At 28.4% G+C, this 20,796-nt stretch overlaps 1 protein-coding gene across 2 annotated transcripts in view; it reads left to right on the top strand.

Annotated features, from left to right (window-relative positions):
* LOC107448264 (Nck associated protein 1 Hem) overlaps positions 1-14,984 on the top strand; it is a 34,195-nt gene extending 19,211 nt beyond the window's left edge. The window contains exons 18-28 of one of the 2 annotated variants that reach the window (XM_043051163.2): positions 177-279; positions 1,812-1,942; positions 2,431-2,528; positions 2,630-2,723; positions 4,726-4,743; positions 4,957-5,039; positions 6,801-6,878; positions 7,382-7,466; positions 8,614-8,724; positions 9,819-9,931; positions 13,065-14,984. In XM_043051163.2, coding sequence (XP_042907097.1) covers positions 177-279; positions 1,812-1,942; positions 2,431-2,528; positions 2,630-2,723; positions 4,726-4,743; positions 4,957-5,039; positions 6,801-6,878; positions 7,382-7,466; positions 8,614-8,724; positions 9,819-9,931; positions 13,065-13,262 — 1,112 coding nt within the window. In that variant the 3' untranslated portion in view covers positions 13,263-14,984. The remainder of the gene's footprint in view (positions 1-176; positions 280-1,811; positions 1,943-2,430; positions 2,529-2,629; positions 2,724-4,725; positions 4,744-4,956; positions 5,040-6,800; positions 6,879-7,381; positions 7,467-8,613; positions 8,725-9,818; positions 9,932-13,064) is intronic. The other variant, XM_043051636.2, reaches the window with a different exon arrangement.
* The last annotated feature ends 5,812 nt before the right edge of the window (positions 14,985-20,796 follow it).

The following is a 20,796-nucleotide window of genomic DNA, read 5'->3' as shown; positions in this document are numbered from 1 at the left end:
TATGGAAGAATTATAGAATTTTTTAAATTAATATTTTTTTAAATTAGTATTTTCTTTTAAATTAATAATATGCATCAACAATATATATTTTTCTTTATTTCCATTAAATTTTTGTATTAATTATGAATTTTTTTAAAATCACTTACTTAGAGCTGATATAATTATTTTTTTTCCAGTTCATTTAGATATCACTAGAGTTTTCAATAATGTTCTTTTGCAACAAACACAACCTCAGGATAGCCATGGAGACAAAACTGTCACTAGTCTTTATACTAATTGGTAAATATGTATAGAATTTATTTTCTTGTGTATTGTATTATTGTATGCATTCATTAAATGTATTATTGTATGCATTTATTGTATGCATTCATTATATCATTTCATTATATGCATTAACATTTGCATATGCTCGTGTATGTATTTTATTAAATAGGTTGAAGGTTTTCAATTGCCAGGATATTTTCTTTTGGCACCAAGCCATAAGCACAGATCTGCCTAATGCCTAGATAAAAGATACATAAAGCAAATGATATGAATAAATTTTTTTTAATTATTTAGGGCACATCTCCTCAGTTTTTTTAAAAATATTTAAATTAAGATTTTTTTAAAAAATTAAAAATATCCTGAATTTTTTAATTTGAATTTTTTTTCTTAATAATTTGGATACTAACATTTAAGAAGTTTTAGGCATAAAAAAACTATGTCTATCAAAAAGCTTATACTAATTTATAGAAAGAGACTTTTCAATATTTATTGCAATTTTTTTACGTAGTATATTCCTTTTTTGTTATGTTGTATATAAATTCATTATTGCTTATGGTTGGAAATATTATAAATGTTATAAAATGTAAGTATAAACTTAGGAAAAAAATTAACATAACATCATAAAAACGTAAGTGAATAAACTTTATTGTCATAACTACATTACAAAGGAATAAACTGGTGTTCTTGAAATTGAAGATTTTATTTGATGTCTGCATATTAAGAAGCTAAAAATTATCTTTAAAGTCAACTGCAAAACTAAATTATTAATTATAAAGAATTATGTGATATCTGCGGATATAATCAACGTATTTTCTGAAACTTCTAATCAAGTTAAAGAAAGAATAAGTAAATTTTTAATTAATACATACATGCAATGAATAATTTTAATTTTGTGTAACTGGAGTATAATTTAAATTTTGTACAGCGGCAATATTTAAGAAAAAAAATTGTTTTGAGGAACAATTATCTATTTTTATGCAAGTGTTTTATTGTTTGTTTTAAGATGGGGATAACACAGAAACTGTTCAATGACTGAAAGTTGCACACCCTTTATTTGAGAGGTATCATGAATTTCTGTGGGCGTTATTTTTATACAGATTATTTTTATGAAGATAAAGAAAGAACTTATTTTTATAAAGACACCATAAAACTGAAATCTTTATAATGCTGTAAAAGGATTATGTGTATACCACCACCAATGGTCATTGATTCGGGTCAGTTTGTTTAGAAACGACATATCTACGGAATCATTGTGTCTATAGAATAGATAAGGATTTTTTTGCATTAGTTATTCTAATAAAAGGTTTGTTACGTAAGGAGGGGGATGTTAAGAATGTTGACTCTAACAATTAACAGAAATATTCAATTATTTACTATTTTACTAGGTTCAATTATTTACTATTGTTCGTAAATTTTTGCATTACCCAAATCGTTCTTAATGCATGAAAATGTTCGTTTTAGTTAATTATTGTATGAGTTTAAAACTTTGTTCACTATTGAAATATGCTGTTTTCAAAAAATAAATTGTGCAACAAATTAATTAATAGGTACTTGCAAGCATTGCTAAGACGTGTGAGTGCTGGTAACATAGCTTTTTCCAGAAATCAAAGGGCATTTGTTACTTTATCATCAGAAGGACAACTACCTTTCAGCGCTGATGAGTACTCAGATATTAATGGTAATATTTAATTTTAAGAGTTTTTTTATTGCTGTATTAATAATATGCAAGACATTTTTTTAATAGTTTCTCATCTCATTACAAATTAAAGTTTATGAAAACTGTCTTATGAATTTGACATTATTTTGAGAAAGTTTACATTATTATTGTATTTAATGTAATCAATTTTATGTATGTCAAAATAAGCCAACATTAGCTATGCCAGTTTTAGCATGAAACTTATATTTCTTTTACTGTAAATTTCTTATTTCTACTTTTTTAATTAGTTAAGTTTCTGTCAGTAATAGGAAAATGCTATTTTTTTTAAAAGTTTTTACTTATTTTTAGGATTGATAAGGATTTTACTTACTTTTAGGATTTTTTTTTAGTTTTAAATAAGAGAAAGAATTAAATTTTACTAATTAAAAACTCTATCTTCTGTAATAACTTAATTAGCCTGTCCTTAAAACTTGAATTTTGTTTCTAATATGATTATTGTATTGTTTTAGAACTTCGAGCCCTAGCTGAGCTCATTGGTCCATATGGGTTGAAATACTTAAATGAATCACTAATGTGGCATATTGCCAGCCAAATTACTGAATTAAAAGTGAGTATTGAATTCCATTTATTATTTGCTTAAAGAAATAAATAACTTTAGTGATAAAATATTCTATGATGAATTATTTATTTACCAATATTTTTTTCTAGAAACTTGTAATTATAAACAAAGATATATTAATGGCACTTAGAAGTAATTTTGACAAGCCAGAACAAATGAAGGAGCTGTTAAGAAGGCTTCAAAGTAAATGTCTTTAAATTATTATTTAGCAATTTTATGCTTTTCACTCTAAAAATATTTATATATTTAAAAATTAATTTATGTAACTACTTAATAATTTTTTTACATGTATTTATACTTTAAAACTTAACCAATTAACGTTGCCTTATAAGTGGCAAGGCACTTTTACTTATTGAGTGAAATATTGTGTACATGATGGCTAAAGTCCTATTTATTATTTTTGTCATGCTTACTGCACTGTTTGGCGAGAAGAACTCCTCTAGACTTAGTCTGGGGCTGTCTGCTGCTATAGTAACAAGAAAGTGCACATTTCTAATGTGCTCTTTCTTTTTCTAAATAAAGAAGTTGTTTGCCCATAAAGCAAAGATTCTCACACAGATCTGTGCCAAGATCAAGACGAAACTATTCACCCTACACCCCTATCTGAAGTGACTTGCCCCATTAACCATAGTACCTTTTGAGCCTTATATCTTGAAGAGTTCTTTTGAAAGCCACACAATAGTCCTATTTGCAATTTAATTGCAATCTATTACATAATTAGTATTATAATTAATTATTATTATTATACCTGGTGGGAAGTAAACTTGAAATATATCTGGGCCGTTTAAGGGTTAAATTACCCAAATCAAGATTGAATTTATTTTGAAAACACTACTATGATTTTCTGAAAAAAGTAGTACTTTTCTCTGTGAATTTTAGAGTCACATAACAAGTAAAAACAAGCTTTGAACTGCACTATGGTATGTGACAATTTGTTGGTGCCAGTACAGTCAACCCCACTTAAAGGAATACCATCGGTTCCAGTCAAATCTATGCTATTAAGCGGGTTATTCAATTAAAAGGGGAGTGCTATATTCAATCTTAAATTCTTAATTTTTGTGAAATTTTACTTTTTAATGGTATTTAATGTGTAGTGTAGCGTTTTGATTAAATAAACTCAGTTTTATGGTCAATAAATAAATAATTATAATTAAAACTTTCTACCTTAGTATCATAAAAAATATTTAAAGTTACATAAAAATAAATCAATGTTTGTGAATCATGTTGGATCTAAAATATTATTTGATCCCATCCGAAAAATTCTATAATTGAAGACTTTTTTTTGTACCCGTTTAATTCGTCAGTTTATCAAAATTAGATTTTTCCTTTTAGTTTCTATTAAAATTTTCATGGCTTGTGCATATTCCTTTCAAACACATTCAGAATTTTTTTTTTTTTAAATCTTCGAAACTTGAGAAATTCCTAATTAATGCGCTACTTTAGTTGGGGATTATTTCGAAATTTATTGATTCTAAGATTCATTGTTTTTTTTCTCCAATTAATTTAAATCATTCCTTTTCGCAATCAACTTGCAACCAAGAGGGGACCACAAGTCTTGACCTAAAAACAAATCACTCTATCCCTTTTCGACACACTAAATGATGTGCGAGTGAAGTAAGTCAAAGAGGAGTAAAACACCCTTCGTTTACTTCAATGTATAACTGGCAGCAAGATTTAATTAATTTTTCAACTTCATCCCAAACACCTACTAATGAATAAGTCCCAATTGAAATTACCATCTTGTATCCTTATCTTAAAAGGGGAAATTGTATTTTAGCTGGTGAAACATTTCTCAATAAACAAATTTTTTTCATTTCAGTACCACTTCTTAATGCAATTAAGTGGGGGCAAAAAACAAGAAATAACTGTTTAAACGGGGAAATTTAACATTAGTTTAATATAAAATGATTTGATTCCATTAAATTTTATTCATATAAGCGGATTATTCGAGTATCCGAGGGTCGATTAAGTGGGGACGACTGTATATCAAATGCTACTGCTATGTTTGAAAGCATAATATCTTATGCTTTCAAACATAGCAATTATATTTATTTATACATTTTTTAAGTGAAATATTTTACTAAATATCAATTTGCTTTCTAAATATTAGAAATAAATTAATTTTTTTAAAAATCATAACATGTTTTAATTACTTATGTTTGATGTTTTACGTGCTGTCACTCAGGACCAAAGATGGCTCAAAGTAAGTAATAAACTCTTATTTCATTTATATTTATTGAAACACAAATAGTTTTAATGTCAGACTTTGTTTGTTTGTTACATTTGCTGAGGTGTTGTAAAAATTTTATGTTTCAAAATAGCTTATAATGAAACAATTCTGTTTACATTTTTATGTTGAAATTTTGCATAATATTTGAAAATGCTCTATGAATTACTAAATATAATTATTTTATAGATGTTGACAATGTTCTTCAACGTATGACCATCATAGGAGTCATAATATGTTTTAGGAATTTAGCTGAAGATTCACTTAATGATGTAAGTCTACTTCCAAACATAAATATAGTATTATTTTCATTCATAAATGTAGTATTATTTCGTTTTAACAATATCAAAATAATGTATAATAACTGTTAAATATCATAATTTTGCAAAAGTATTTTATTTTTCAGCTATAGTATATTTATTCTAGGATATATATGTTTTAGAAATTTTCACATAATATTATAATATATTTATGAAATTAAGCTCAAGATTCATTTAATGATGTAAGTTTATTTAATAAGCATAAATATAGTGTTATTTTCATTCAATAAATACTCTTTAAATTTCAGTAGTTTTAATAATTAAAGTAATGTATAATAACTTCTAAATTTTAAAATTTTTCAAAAGTATTTTTTTTTCCAGCTATAGTATACATGTTTTAGACATAAACTTACATTATAATTTATCTTTGTTATTTAGCTGAAGGTTTATTTTTATGTAAAACTAAAAAGAAATATATATATGCAGTGAAACCTCCGTTAAGCGGACATTCATGGGACCAAAGAATTTGTCCGTTTATGAGAGTTGTCCGTTTACGGGAAGGGTACCCTAATAACGAAATTTAACACCGTAAATTGTTTTTAGAATATTCTCAAAGATGTAGAAATAATTAAATAATATCTACAAGGATACTGTAAATATCTACAAGAATATTTATTTAAACAATAAGAAAGATAAAAAAGAATATATAAAGAAGTTTGATATAAATACATAATTCTGGATGTAGCTACAGATAAATAAATATAATTTTCCTATTAGCATAGATACTCAAGTTAGACATATGATACCAAATAGGAGCGTACTGTCCTCAGTCCGTTTCAATTATTAGGTTCACATCCCCTTACACCTACTTATCATTTGATAGGGAACATGGTTAATACCTTCTTGGAAAATAAACCTCCCATGATTCACAGAAAAAAAAGTAATGCATACCTGTAAGTCATGAGGACCTATGGAGATGATTATTCACAATTGATCAGCTATCAAGTGTCTGAATAAATGTTTCATTTATATAAACACCTCAAAGATTATACTTCTGTTCTCTTTTTTTTACCCCAGTTGTGTTAAATACAGTCTTCAAATTGATAAGAAAATTAAAGAAATTTTCAATGGGGAAGAAGCATTGAGAGAAGTCATTTCAACTTGAGGGGTCTCATAACCTGTGTGGTCCAGATGAAAAGATCAAAAGATGCCGATGTCAGAATTATTTCAGGAGTGCAGTACCATTTTCTCTCCTTTCTTTACAAAGATAAGGCAAGGTGACAGGAGAAAGATTGATTTTTCGGTGGTGAAATAGCTTAACAATATTTTTAGTTATGGATAAGGCAAAAAGTTTTATTTACATGCTTTAAAAATGGTGAAAAGTTGAATTTTTTTAGCTTGCAATTTATTTAGAAAAAGTAGTGTCCGGTTTGTAGAGATAAAAAACAACGTTTCAGGACCAAAATGACTGTCCGCGTCCGGTTATGGGAGTGTCCGCTTTGCGGAGAATGTACGTAATGGTTTATTCATAGAAGATTCTCGGGGAATTAAAAATATGTCCGTATTGAGAGGCGTCCGTTTTGCAGGAGTGTCCATAACATGAGGTTTCACTTTATATATATAAACAGTGTCATTCATACTCAATAACTTTAAACTTGGATAGTCTTAGAAATTAAAATAATGTATAATAACTGCTGAATATTATTCTTTTCTGAAAATTTTGTTTAAGGAAAAGCAAATTTTATGAAACTGAATTATTAATTTTTCATTTAGGTTCTTACAGAACGTATTCCTTTCCTATTGAGTTCAGTGTGTGACTTTAAAAATCATGTGCCAAATGGAGATTCTATGGTTTGTATAATATTTTATCATATGTTAGTATAGTATTTTATTGTTTGTAAAATATTTTTCCTGTGGTTGCATTTTATTTTTATGTTTTTTCTACTTTTTATAAGCATAAATTTTTGAAACTATTCATATTTGAGTATTTTTCGACTGCATTCTATTTATTAAGTCCAATAAAACTCAGTGTAATTTTAAATTAAATTTTAGTATGTCTAAATTTGAAATTTTGGATAATTATTTAATATTTGATAGCTTTATATCTATAGTAATTCTTAGGATAATTAAATTTTACCTATATAAAAAAATTATATTAGAAATAAAAAAAAACTTTCTTATGATGTGTATATGTGTGTAGTTTAAAGTTAAATATGTCTACATTTAATTAACTATCACTTGATCAACCTTACAATTACGAAAATTATTATCAACATAATCTGCTTTTAAATGTTATAACTTTTTGAGGGTTATTTTTAGTAATTCAGCCCTTTAACAGATAATTTGAATTTTAGATTGTTTCTGAAATGGCTTCAGCTGCCGGCTTTCCTTGTCGTGTTGATCCAGATTTAGTAGCTGCTTTACGTTCTCAGAAAAATGGTAAACATTAATTCATATTAAATTTTTAGATTTCATTAATGAGTATTCAAGCAATTTTTTTATAAATAACTTTTAAATTTTATTTATTTATTTAGTTTTTTTGAGATCAGTAAGAAGTATCAGGTGAATCTTTAAAGCTGTATTGGAAGAACTCAACAGAAACAAAATTTGAAGAATTTTTTTCTGTTACTTTATTACAGATTTAACTGTACAGGAATTTTGTTAATTTTTTAGTGTCATTGAATAAAATTCATCTTAAATTTAAAAAAATACTACAGAGTTTTTTTACAAAATTTTTATTTACAAATTTTTCTGCTCATATGTTAGATTTAGCTGAATTTTCGCAATAATATGTAGCTGACTGCTTCAAGGTCACAGACAAATTTGAATTTACCAAGATAGTGCTCCATAAATTTTGGTACTGATGATGCACTTATAAATTTAATACCATGTTTATGTGCATATTATCAACATGATTATTACAAATAGTTTTTTTATATATATATATTTTTGAAAAAAAAAGCACATCAAGTGAAAAATGCTATAAAATCAGCATTTTTTCTTTAACTAAGCAAAAAGTATGAATAAAAATTTAAAACAATTTTGTGTGCTATAGGAAGTATGTCAGTACTATATATGTTGGAAATCTTTCACCAATTTGGGTGAAAGTTAAAGAATGTATCACATATGCCAGAATTGAAAACACCATTTGATGTTTGCAAAGACTTTCCAGCTAAATACTCATGAATGCATAATGTATTTACTTGCGAGATAATTATGCTTTCATATTTCCGTTGTTAAAAAAATGTTTTTTCTTTCTTCTCTCAGTGAAGAAAAATTTCTACTTTATTAAGTTTGAAGCTTTTAAATAGTTAGCCTGTATGATCGACTATTAGTCTCTCAAGTTCTTCGTTTTAATGTCAGTAGTAAAGTATTTTAACAAATATTTTATAAAAAAAAATAAATTTATAGGAATATGGCACATTATATAATGTGCTATATGACACATTTTTACAGTTAAGCGAACGACAAAATTTTTTTCAGTTTTATCAGTTTAGAGTTAAAATTTTAGTTAATAGCATTATAAATTTTAGCTGCATATCAATATAGAATTTGTGTATTAAAAAGTAAAATTTCCATTGATTAGATCTAGGTGAAGATGAATACACAATAGCTTGCTTACTAATGGTATTTGTTGCTGTATCTTTGAAAAAACTGTCAAGAAATGAGGCATCATTTTATAAAGCATCTCTTGAAGGTAAGACTTTATATTTTACTTCTTTTGTTCTTACAAATCTACAATTTGCTCAGTTTTATTTCAATAAATAAAGAAAAAGATACTTGACTTATCCATAAATACCTGCTAGTAAATTAATATATTATGAAAAAAGTGTTGAATTTAATATCATTCCATTGTCAGGGATGAGATTTTACCGCTTTTTAGCAGATTCCCACTTTTTTCGCTTTTGTTTATCAAATATCAGCCTTTTTATCAAAAACTTCGATTCTCTAAAAGTTTTTAATAAATATTCCGCTTTTTCTGGAAATTAAGTCGTTGAAATAAAATAATTATATCTATTTCCGATTTTAAAAGGTAACAGAATACTCAATCGACGTAGCTACCAACCCTCCCGAATTTTTACTTATTTTAGAACACCTGCTCGCCAGATAGCTCGTATTTTCGTAATTCAGATGTCTTGCTGCTTCCTTTTAGCTGGCGCGAAAGCAAACAAAATAATAAGAGAAAATAGCGGTGGATTTGCAATGAAAATATTTATTTGCTCATTCAATTAATCTTGTAAATTTTTATTTATTATGGCTAACAAAAAACAATACAAACAAGCCTTTTAGAAATCCCAAGTCCAGAATGTGTTAATACCTTGATTCATGTGATTTTAATATCAAACATCAATTTTCGTATTTAATTGATTTGAAAATTGCGCATTGCGATTCTTATTCACGCGATTTAAGTATCGTTCATTGCGATTATTATTTATGAGATTTAATAATCCAATAGCGCGATTTGTATTTAAGCGTTTTTAAAATCCTACATAGCGATTCGTGTTCAAGCGAGTTTAAAATCTAATGTTGTGATTCGTTTTTCGTTTAGACATGGGGATTCGTATTTAAACAATCTAAAATTTACGCATCGTGATTTGTATTTTTGCATTTTTGAAAAAGTCTTTAACTGCATACTCTCATCAATTTAAATATATAATATGTTCAAATGATAAACTTTTAGAACTTTTTAATGTATATGCAAAGCTTTCCAAATATTAAAATAACTGCCTGTTGACAAAAAGTGAAATCATATTTTATGCTTACATAAATATTTCTTATAATTATTTTCAGGCCATACCAATAATATACACTGCCTAGCTGAAGCCATCAATGGAATAGCTGGTGCTTTGTTTACTATTTGTGGCCATGGGGATATTGAAGATCGATTGAAAGAATTTTTGGCAGTAAGTAACAATCCTTCTATTCTGTAATTAAGTGCTATGGTACTAATCAGTAACAGTCTTTCGATTCTGTAATGAAGTATTATAGTACAGTAGAGCGCCGATTATCCGAACCCTTATTATTCGAACGTCCAATTATCCGAACTATGTCCGAATTAGTTTTTTTTTTTTTTTTTAAAGTTTAGAATTTAATTTACAACCTTTTTTTAGCAGTTTTCTTACTGTTGCCATACATATATTGTTATACAGTTAAATCTACATACCCCTTTAGCCCTCTTCGACGGAAAATTATCTTCCAATCGGAATCGGAACTCCACAGACGAAGATATAGGTGTTCAAGTTCAAGTTAGTGGATCTTCTCATATAGAAGTATGCAATTCATTAGATACTGCAATGAATTGGCTATAACGTCAAAATGATGTTGATCCAGTTCAGTTGATTTATTTAAAAAGAATAAGGGATATGGTTGCTCACAAAAGAGCATCTTCTTTGAAACAAAAGTCTTTGCTGGATTTCTTTTGAAATGGAGTATAAAGAAAAATGTGCTAAAATCAGTAATTCACAAAAAAATTATGAAAAGCAGAAACATGATTAAAAAAAATTCAAAATAAAAAAAAGTAAAAAATAAGTAAATAAAAATGAAAAAAAAAAATACTTTTAAACACGCCAGAGTTGTTTTAGACAGTACTGCCAGTCATAAGCCTGGAAAAAGTGCGAAGGGAAGTTAGTGCATAAATAATAGTCAATTAAACTAGATTTTAAACAACTTTCCAACTATCCGAACCACGTTCGGTCCAGAGCAGTTCGGATAATCGGTGCTCTACTGTACTCATATTTAATTTTTTTATAACTATCACAGTTATGAAGTTTTTTTTTATTGCTTTTTTTCATACTTTTTATGAATTCTAAAATTAAAATAATGTAATTGCGTTATAAAATTTTTATTAGCCTACATCTACATTATCTTTTAAAAATGTTATTTCATAGGAAGTGTTTTCCAGGATAATTCTAATTGGTTCCTTTTTTTCTCTGAAATTCTTTTATATATTATTTTTTCCTTTCAAAGTTTGCTAATTTACAATTCAGAGTGCCCAAATTCCACATGTAGATCAAAGATCAGCAATATTTTTCTGAATTCACTTAACAAGAGACCCATATATCTATTACTAATTTGATTGTTTTCTGCGGGACAAGCACGGTTAAGTGACCGTCCCTCTCAATGAATTCCATTAGATAGTCAGAAGTTAACTGTTCATAAGCTTCAAGAATAATTAAAATGAAAATGTTATATTTTTATGATTTCAATTTGAATTGTTATAATAAAGTAAAACATTTAAAAAAAAATTATGATCCAATCATGGTAGTACTGGGAACCACTCTTAATTCTTAACTCATATCTTGAAAATTTGTTTATTTTTAACTAATGTTTTAGTATTTTATTTGATATGTGTTACTCCTTTAAAGGTGGTATCCTTCAGACAGAAAAGTTATTACACCTCCTCCATGTAAACCTACTTAAAATTATGTGTCTGGAATTTTTGTTTCATTTTAAGGTATTCTACGGAGTTAAAAATTTTAAGTTTGCAAATATTTTTAAGACTTGAACTTTGAAAAAGTTATAAAAATATTTACAAATTTAAAATTCTTTAACTCAGTAGAATATATTTCAGTGAACAAAATGAAACAATTATTCAAAGGTATTAATTAGTTACATAATAAATAACGAAATTCCAGACATTAAATTCTCCATAGGTTTGCATTGAGGAAGTATAATCACTTTACTGTCTGAAGGGGACCTTTAAGGGAATAATATACAGGGTTATTCATAATTCCTTCCGTCTGTAAACACCATTTTTCTTTTCTACAACTGGCTTCAGTGGTACATGCTACTGCCATCTACTGGCAACTGCTTAAATTAAAACTTGAATACTTTCGGAATATGTTCTTTTTTGCCATATTCGTCCCCGTTTTTTTTACTATAACGCTTCAAAACCCCGGAGGGAATTATGAATAACCCTGTATATTGAATAAAATGCTATAATATTATTTAGGAATAAACAGGTTTTCAAACTACGAGTTCAGAATTAATGGTGGTTCACAGTACAACCACGTGGATCAAGAAAATTTTTATTATTTGAAGTATAAAAAGAATAGAAAATTTTGATATTTGAGATACATAAATATGAGTGATTTGGCATTAAAATGTTTTTATAGGTGCAGAAAGCATTTGGGGCTGCAGTAATTTTACTGTAATTGGAAATGAAATTAAAGTAAAAATGCCATGCATAAAGTATTTTATTTTAGTATAAAGTATAAATATATTATTACGCATAAAGTATATTATTACAAATAGAAATCTCAAAAATATAACTTTTTCAAAAAAGAAAAAAAATTCTGATCAAGAATATGGCGAAACTTTATAAAATTTTCTTTTGAAACGTCCTTGCACAGTTAACTTCTGATTATACATGGAATTCATGGGTGGGACTCAATATTCTCTAATCACACAATGTGACCTCTTGTCAAATTTTATAATTAAACACTGCATTTTTACAATCGTCGCCACACGAGGGGGTTACTGAAATAGAGCTTACAGTTAAGTACAGACCAGATGGATAAGAGTTTTAATATTTTCTTAAGTGAATTTCAATTCATAAAAATATTGCTGATCTTTGATCTACACCTGGAAATTAGAAACTGTCAATTACAACAGAAGTTATGATAGTTGTAACAGTAGGGAACCGATTATCCGGAACGGTCGGGACCATCGCTATTCCGGATAACTGATTTTTCCGGTTTTCTGAATCGCTACAAAAAGCCGTTTTTTTTATTGTTAAACCCAACTAAAAGAGGAAACAAAATTGGAAATAATCTTAAAAATAAGAAAAAAACAATGAAGCAATACACTAATGATTATTTCCAAAATGATGGTAAGGTAAACATCTTTAAAAAAAAGAAAGAAAAATCGTAAAATCTTATGATTAAAATTATTAAAAAATGGCATGAAAATGTATCGAATTTCGTTCCGGATTTTGGTTTTCCGGTTTTCTGATTTCCGGATAACGGGTTCTGTACTGTATATGCCAACTTTTAAAGCGATGATTGCATTTTAAAACACTCTTCTATTTTTGCGTAGCTGGCATCATCTAGTCTATTAAGACTAGGACAGGAAAACGACAAAGAAGCCACAAGAAACAGGGAATCAGTATATATTTTACTCGACTTGATCGTACAAGAGTCGCCCTTTTTAACGATGGATTTACTGGAATCTTGCTTTCCTTATGCTCTACTTAGGAATGCATATCATGCTGTATATAGAACTGAAAATGTATAATCAAAAATGCCTTCAAAAACAGTTTTGTGTTCATGCTTCGTTTATAAATATTTTATATCAAGAATATGCAGTTACATCTATGATGAACATTTGAATGCTTGTGGAAAGTGCATTTATTCTTCCCCATTTATTTCATTCTTTTTTGTTCCTCATTTTTTGTTTATCGTTAAATGCAGACTAAACATTACCAGAGCAGGGAAGCCAACTAGGTTGTGTAAAGGTTATAGGTTACTGTAGGCTGAATATATCTACTTTAAAAGGGAAATTTGGTGTTGAATATCCCATTTTTGTGCTCTTATTTTTCTTGTTCAAGTTCATCTAGTGCCTTTTTCTTCCAATTGAAATTCATTGAAAGTAAGAAATTAGCTGTATCACCAATATCTTTTAAATGCAGAATAATTTGTGATTTTTAGAAACCTTGAACAAAATGCAGTTAAAATTTATGTACATTTGGGGTTACAAGTTAATATTTAAGCAAAGAAAAACATTCTTTTGAATCAGTATTGAGAAAGGCATGACTGAAAAAAAAAATTAAACCTGCTTGATTGCTGGAGGAAACTGAAAAGAACACTTTCAAGTTTATTCTTATTTAAAACTCTCTCTTAAGTATTGTTAGACAATCTAACTATTTTAGTTTTATTGCAGTAGCTCTTGTTCATTCCTAGCATCTTGTCCATTTTGAATTCTCAAGAACAATCATTACAGAACACCCTTTTGAAAATGCAAATTTTTAATGTGTTGCAAAAAAATTTTCTTCTGGAAAAAGATGCACATTTTTTCTTAATTTCTTTATTTATTAATTTTAATAGATGTTTGTAAATGAAAACATTAAGATGAGTTTTAAAAATTTATAGCATGTTTAACAGGATTAAAACATTCTCATATATGATTATTTATTTTACTGACATGAATTTTAGCTTAAATTGCTATTTACAAATTTATGTTTTGTTAAAATAAGTGAATTTTCTTTTGTTGAAGAATAAATTAGATAGAAATAGTGTTTATTAATTCCTTTTTTTTTGGCATATTTGTTTTATAAACATTAATTGCATACTAAAAATAAAAAAATAGGCATTTTTTTTCTCTGCATTCTAAAAGCTGATTCAAACAATCTACTGACATCATTTAAATAAAGGGAATTTGATAGCTCCGGAATGATGAACCGTTCGCATGAACTATTTTTTTGCAGTTCTCATAAATATCATTCTATCCACTCAATATATATTCTGATTTTTTTTATCTTTAGACACTATATTAGACTTTGTTAAAAATGTTAAAGCTTGTTTTCTATTGAACATTTTTATCGCTTATTTTATTATTATTTTAAGTGTGACGTTTGTTGACCATGGTAAAGTATTCCTAGAAGTTGGCTTCCCTGTCAATGTTTTTATTAATTAGTATATATTTCTTGAGAAAATGAATTAAAAGTGTATGTACATTAATCATATATTTTAATTAAGGAGTGCCATTGATGTAATGCGGCAGTTGTTTTTAATGTGGTGAAATAAAAAACTATTTAATATACTTGCTTTGCATTTCTTATGAGAGCATTAAAAATGTATTTACCTATGTATATTTATACATATATATATGAGAATTGTAATTTATATATACTTTTCTTTTTATATTATTGAACTTTTATTTCTTTAAATTTATATTAGTTTGTTACTGATGCTTTGTTTACATGTATATAAAGAAATAAAATTTCCAAAGAATCGCTTATTCTTAATTTGTTATTATTTAAGACATGCAAAGAAACATACTGTAAAAAAATTATTCACCACAATATTCATGACAGATGTTCATTAAGAAATTCGATGTTAACATTTTATTATACATAACTTACACCGAACAGCCATTACATTATGACCACCCTCCATCTGTAACAATGGACTCTCCCAAGTTTTCATGGTTTCTCGCCCAGGAACAATGTTTTCATGGGGCACATTAGGACCCATAATCCTCATAGAACAATCCCTGACGTCTGTAAGCTACTTGCAGAACAGGTTCACCCATTCATGGCAACAGTTTTTCCTGCAGGGGATGGTGTTTACCAACAAGATAGTGCACCATGTCATAAGGGTCGAAGCGTTGAGGAACATTCCAGTGACTTTCAAGTCATGTTTTGGCCCCCAAATTCACCTGACCTTAATCCAATAGAGCATTTGTGGTCCTACTTGGAAAATAAAATTCGTGCTGCCACACTACCCCTCGCAATGTGAGGGAATTGCAGGACCAGTTAGTGAGCACTTGGTACCAGATACCGCAGACTACCTATCAGCACCTTGTGGAATCAATGGCACGGCAGGTGCTAGCAGTTTTGAGGGCTAAAAGTGGTCATAATGTAATGGCTCTTTGGTGTATATGATCCAAAAATCGATATATATTTTTTCACGTTGGCAATGAAGTGCCGAAATAATCCAAGCTATATATTGGATAGAAATGAAAGCGAAAGTTAGCTGTAAATAATTAAACTGTACTACATATTTGTTTCATTTATGTTCATTAGTTTATACAGGTTATAATAATAATAGTAATTTAAGAGCTGTATTAGTTTTAATGATGTTTGTAAATTTAAATGTGTAGGAAGAGAGGCCTTTCAGTAAAGTTGCAAAAAAAAAATGCTTATTAAAAAAAAAAAACCCAATTTAAAGTGACGAAAGCTGTGGAGGCTCAGGCTCGAATTCCAACTTTGGATCGCACAGACCACAGTGCTGACCTGAAATATTCTCATAAGTAGACGGATTATGGCTTAGAGTTCCCTTGCCGTCATGCTAACAGTGGGAGGTTTTCTTCTCCACGTAACGCGAATGCGGGTTAGTTCCATTAAAAAGTACTCACTGGAGGCAAATATCTCTTTGTCTTCTGGATTGGGGTCAAGATCACTGGGCATTACTCTAATGAGCATTATTCTTTTATGGTCACTTTTTTTTAAACATACGGCAATGAAAAAAGCTAAATTAAGATTTTTATCGTTAAATCTTTAGTTCAAAAATCAAAAGAGATTTTTGTTTTGTTTACTTAGAAAATTGAGATTCTCAACGTTAAATTTATTTCTGGTTCTCTTTTGATTTTTTTAATTAATATTTTATCAGTTTTTCTATTATGGCAGCATTTTTTGAGTCATCATTAAATTTAAAATTAAGTTTGCTAGATCACGCTTAGACTAAAACAAAAATGAGCGACAATGAACGTAGCACAGCATAATAATCAGAAAATTTTTAGGGTTAAGATAATTCGTCTTCGCCAATGATTCACTACGGAATCTAAAATATTATTCAAACGTCGGACATTCACGATTCAATCATAAATATTATTCCAGCTAAAACTATTGACAAAAGTACTGCTATTGTTACAACTAAGTTCACAAAACCACACTTTAAACAAAATCGAAAATGCGCGACAACGAAAGACAATGCGCGACACAATAAATGCTCAGGCGAAATTAACAATTCACTTTCGTCGAATATTCGCAATGGAATAAAATATTATTCAGTAAAGTAGCATCAGTATTACGATCAAGAATTTGTTAGATAACTCTACGATAACAATAATAATAATAAAATTTAAAAAAACGATGATCAACTAATATTGCTTGACAACGAAGACGAACAATCAACATTAAAGTGCTCAGACGGAACGAAATTGTGTAATGATAATTCCCTTTAGTAGGATATTTACTTTTGATTTTGCATTTATTCCATATCTGTAGAAGGCTTCATTATATAAGTTTAAAATTTTTAAAAAATCCCTATTCCAAAGGGAATCCGCCTGACGCAATCTATTTTCCTCAGCGGAATAAGAATATTAGGAAATAAGAATAATTTCCTAATATTTACTTGAAAGTTTTAAACAGGATTGATATAGTGTTTAAAAATACATTTATATGATAAAAAATTGCATTTTTATGTATACCCATTCTTGAAATTGAAATATAAATCTTTATCTTTTCCAAAAACTGATTAAAAAATAAGGCATTTTTCCACCGTTAATTTATATTTAAGAATATGAACACATAAAAAAATGATTATTGGTATTGTTTCACAATATGTTCTATGAATGAATACATTGCAGTATCTCTCATGTATTAAGTAAAGAATTCAAAATTTTAGAGCAATTAAAAATAATAATAATACACATCCGGTGGAAAAACGCGCTTAGCAGCAGTGAATCCAAAAGGAATTAAATAAGAATAAAAACATGAAGGAAAAAAAAAAGAAAAAAATTGGATAATATGACAACCAAAGCTGACGTCCTCGGGGGGTGCAAGCTTCGGAAGTAATAAGACCAAGACTAAACAAGACTAGTTTTAAATACTTGTTGATATATTATTATTGATATATTTTTGCACGTATATCATTACATGCAAAACTGGAAAAAAAAAAAAAAAAGCACGCGTAAACATTTTGTCTCACATTTTCACTTATTAATTGGTCCGCGATAAATAAATTGCTAGTTTTTTAAAAATTTAATTTCGGAAATATGGTTAGGTAATTGTTAGAGAAATAAAACCTTAGATAAGAAATCGGGTTTGATCCTAGATAGGTAAATAAGAGTGGTCCGTAAGTGCGACTCTGCAGTACGCAGAAATGCAATTACAGAGCTGAAATTTGACCTGTTGAAAGGATCCTTTTTAATTTATATTTAACGCAACTTTTTTCGATCGTTATTGCAATTTTAAGCACTTTATCGCGATTTTTCACCACTCTTTCTGGTACAAAAAATAACTATTTATCCATTGATGTAAAAACATTTATCGCTTTTGAATTCTCAATTTTATAAGCTCGCGCTTGATTTAATACAAAAAAAATGATTATAAAGATGTAAAAGAGTGAGGAATTGAATGTTGCCAGATACCTAATATTTTGTAACGAAGTTTTTAAATATATAAAAGTTTCAGGAGAGTTGTAGTTAATTTACGTCGCATTAGAGCTGCACAATGGTCATTTCCTGGTCAAATTATTAGACGCACTATAAGATTCTATGTAAAATCTTAATTATCAGGTGATACTATACAGCTTTATTGTTTTTACAAGGCTGAAATCGGTTTACTCTTGTTTATGTTCGTGTATCAATTGGTTAATATTGTAATGCAATACGTTAAAAATAAATATTATACAAATAGGAAGTATATAAAAAATCTCCAGAATAAAAACCCATTACATGTATGTTTAAACAAAAAAGTATTGGTGCAAAGCATGCAATTAAAGCACTACAGTGCGTCTGATAATTTGGTCTAATTATTTATTTATTTATAACCGTCGTTGAACAGCCGACCCAATTTCATGGGTTTAGGACTACTTACTTACGTTCAACTCCGTAGCCTTGTAATTTTGAACCAATCCAGAAGACAAGGAAACTACTGGATCAGCACCCCCAGAGGTATTGATTTGTTGTGGGAACATGGAGGACTTTGAGACCCGATAGATTTAACGTGCATCAGTCACCATTTACTACACGGGGAGTCTTCGGCCGGGGAGGATTGAACCCACGACCTCTTAGATATGGGCCCAGCGCCCTACCGACCAGACTATCCCGGCCTATGGTCTAATTATTATAATATACTAATATAATACCTGAATTATTCTATATTTATATAATATATCGTCTAATTTATCCAATTATGGAATTTATATATATCGCCTAATTTAACCAATTGATACACGAATGTAAATAAGTGCAAACTGGTTTCAGTCGCGTAAAAACACTAAAGTTGTATAGTATAACCTGGTAATTAAGATTTTACATAGAATTTAATAATGCGTCTTAAAATTTGGACGGGGACTGTATAGTGAAGGAATTGAAATCCTTGTGAGCGAATCTTTGCGTAAGAATATAGAATGTGTCACTTAAGAGAAATGATACTTGAAGGGCTTGGCTTACTCGAAATAGAATGGAAAGAACTGTTGCTAACGTAAACAAATACCACGTTTCAATAACCAATCAGCATTGAGATACCCATACTGCGTCACTTGCAGGCATCCCATTCTTTTACCACTATTTTATTTTTAATATGAACGTTGTTTGAAATTGCGAAAATAAACAACAACAAAAAAGTTAAAAACTTTTCAAACTGTTCATATTTGAAATAGTAATTTTAAATAGCATTAGTGCGGAAATAATAACATTTTCCCCACTTATGAAAAAATCCAATTCGAATGTGGTACAAATTTCAAACGCTAATAGCAATCAGTAACATATTTTCTGAAATTTTTAAAAATTATTCGAATAAAGGAAGAATCAAGTTGCAATGAAAAACGCCTCGTAAGGATTACAATTTAAAAATTTGTTTTTCTTACTCGCCAAAAATTATTTCTTTAGATTAATTTATTAATAATTACCAAAATGCATTTTTATAATTATTATTAAATTAAGTAATTAAAAGATTACTTTTGAATAAATGTTTTTGTTTTAATTCTATTCTGATTATTTTCTGATTCGTATTTAGTGGCTCGAATCCGTCTATAGTTTAATTATTTGGACTGGATTTTCCAAATTGTGGATACTCTTTATAATTGGAGTCAAAAATATGAATTCGCCGTAAGAAAACGGTTGGGTTTCTTTATGGAAAGTAAAGTAAAAGTTCGTTATAACAAACCTCTTTTCTTTTTATTACGGACAATTATTTTGATTTTCAATACATATTCAGAGTAGACTGCTTTTGTCTACAGATTGTAGACTTAATTACGTAACTCTGTACTTTACAAAAGAAATTTCTTTAACAGAAATGAATATTTACGTATTATCTCATTGACTATTTTCGCCAACATGGCGTCAAATTAGCTTTGGTATCTCTCAAATTTATTTTGAATAATTAATTATAAAGAAATTGAGAAAATACAAATAAAAACTTATTGTGTGCAATAAGTTTAGTAATCCATTTCCAAATTTATTTTCAGATTTAGCATTAATGGTCAACGGAATGATATGTAAGTACCCAGAAAATGTTTGACCAACAAGTTTCCAAACCGTAACAAATTTTTTCCAGAGGAAAATAAATTATGCAATGCTTTTTGACTGAGTTATTCAAACTTTATTTTTGCTCGAAGAAATCCTTTGAATGATAAGATAACATTATCTTGGAAACAATGGCATTAGATGCTTTAAAAGCAGAAATGATAGCAAGTTATCAATTTTTTGCCTTACTTAACTTGATTTCTGTTGCTGCCTGCTTTTTTCTAATAATCTATGTTAATTTTGGTTATTACTTTTTAAATTCAAAATAAATGTGTATGAATTATAGTTAACAGTTATTTAGAACTCAATACATTATTCAACGATAGATATTTAGTTTGTTCATCTTAGTGTTTGGCCATGGCTATAGCGCTAAATCAGAACGAAACTGTAAGTAAACTTAGCCAAGAATATTCTACCTCATGGAGTATAGAGAACTTAATATCTTTAGGTGAAAAAAGCATAAAAACGAATGCATTTTCGCCGATTCCTAACTCAGATGCAGAATTTTATTTTGAAATTTGGTATCAAGAAAAATCGGAAGGTTCGTCAGGTTATGAGAAAACATCCTATTTCAAAA

This window comes from Parasteatoda tepidariorum, chromosome 10 (genome assembly GCF_043381705.1).
Source record: "Parasteatoda tepidariorum isolate YZ-2023 chromosome 10, CAS_Ptep_4.0, whole genome shotgun sequence".
NCBI lineage: Eukaryota > Metazoa > Arthropoda > Arachnida > Araneae > Theridiidae > Parasteatoda > Parasteatoda tepidariorum.
The sequence above is the reverse complement of the archived record's forward strand: the minus strand, read 5'-3'. Positions and strand labels throughout refer to the sequence as shown.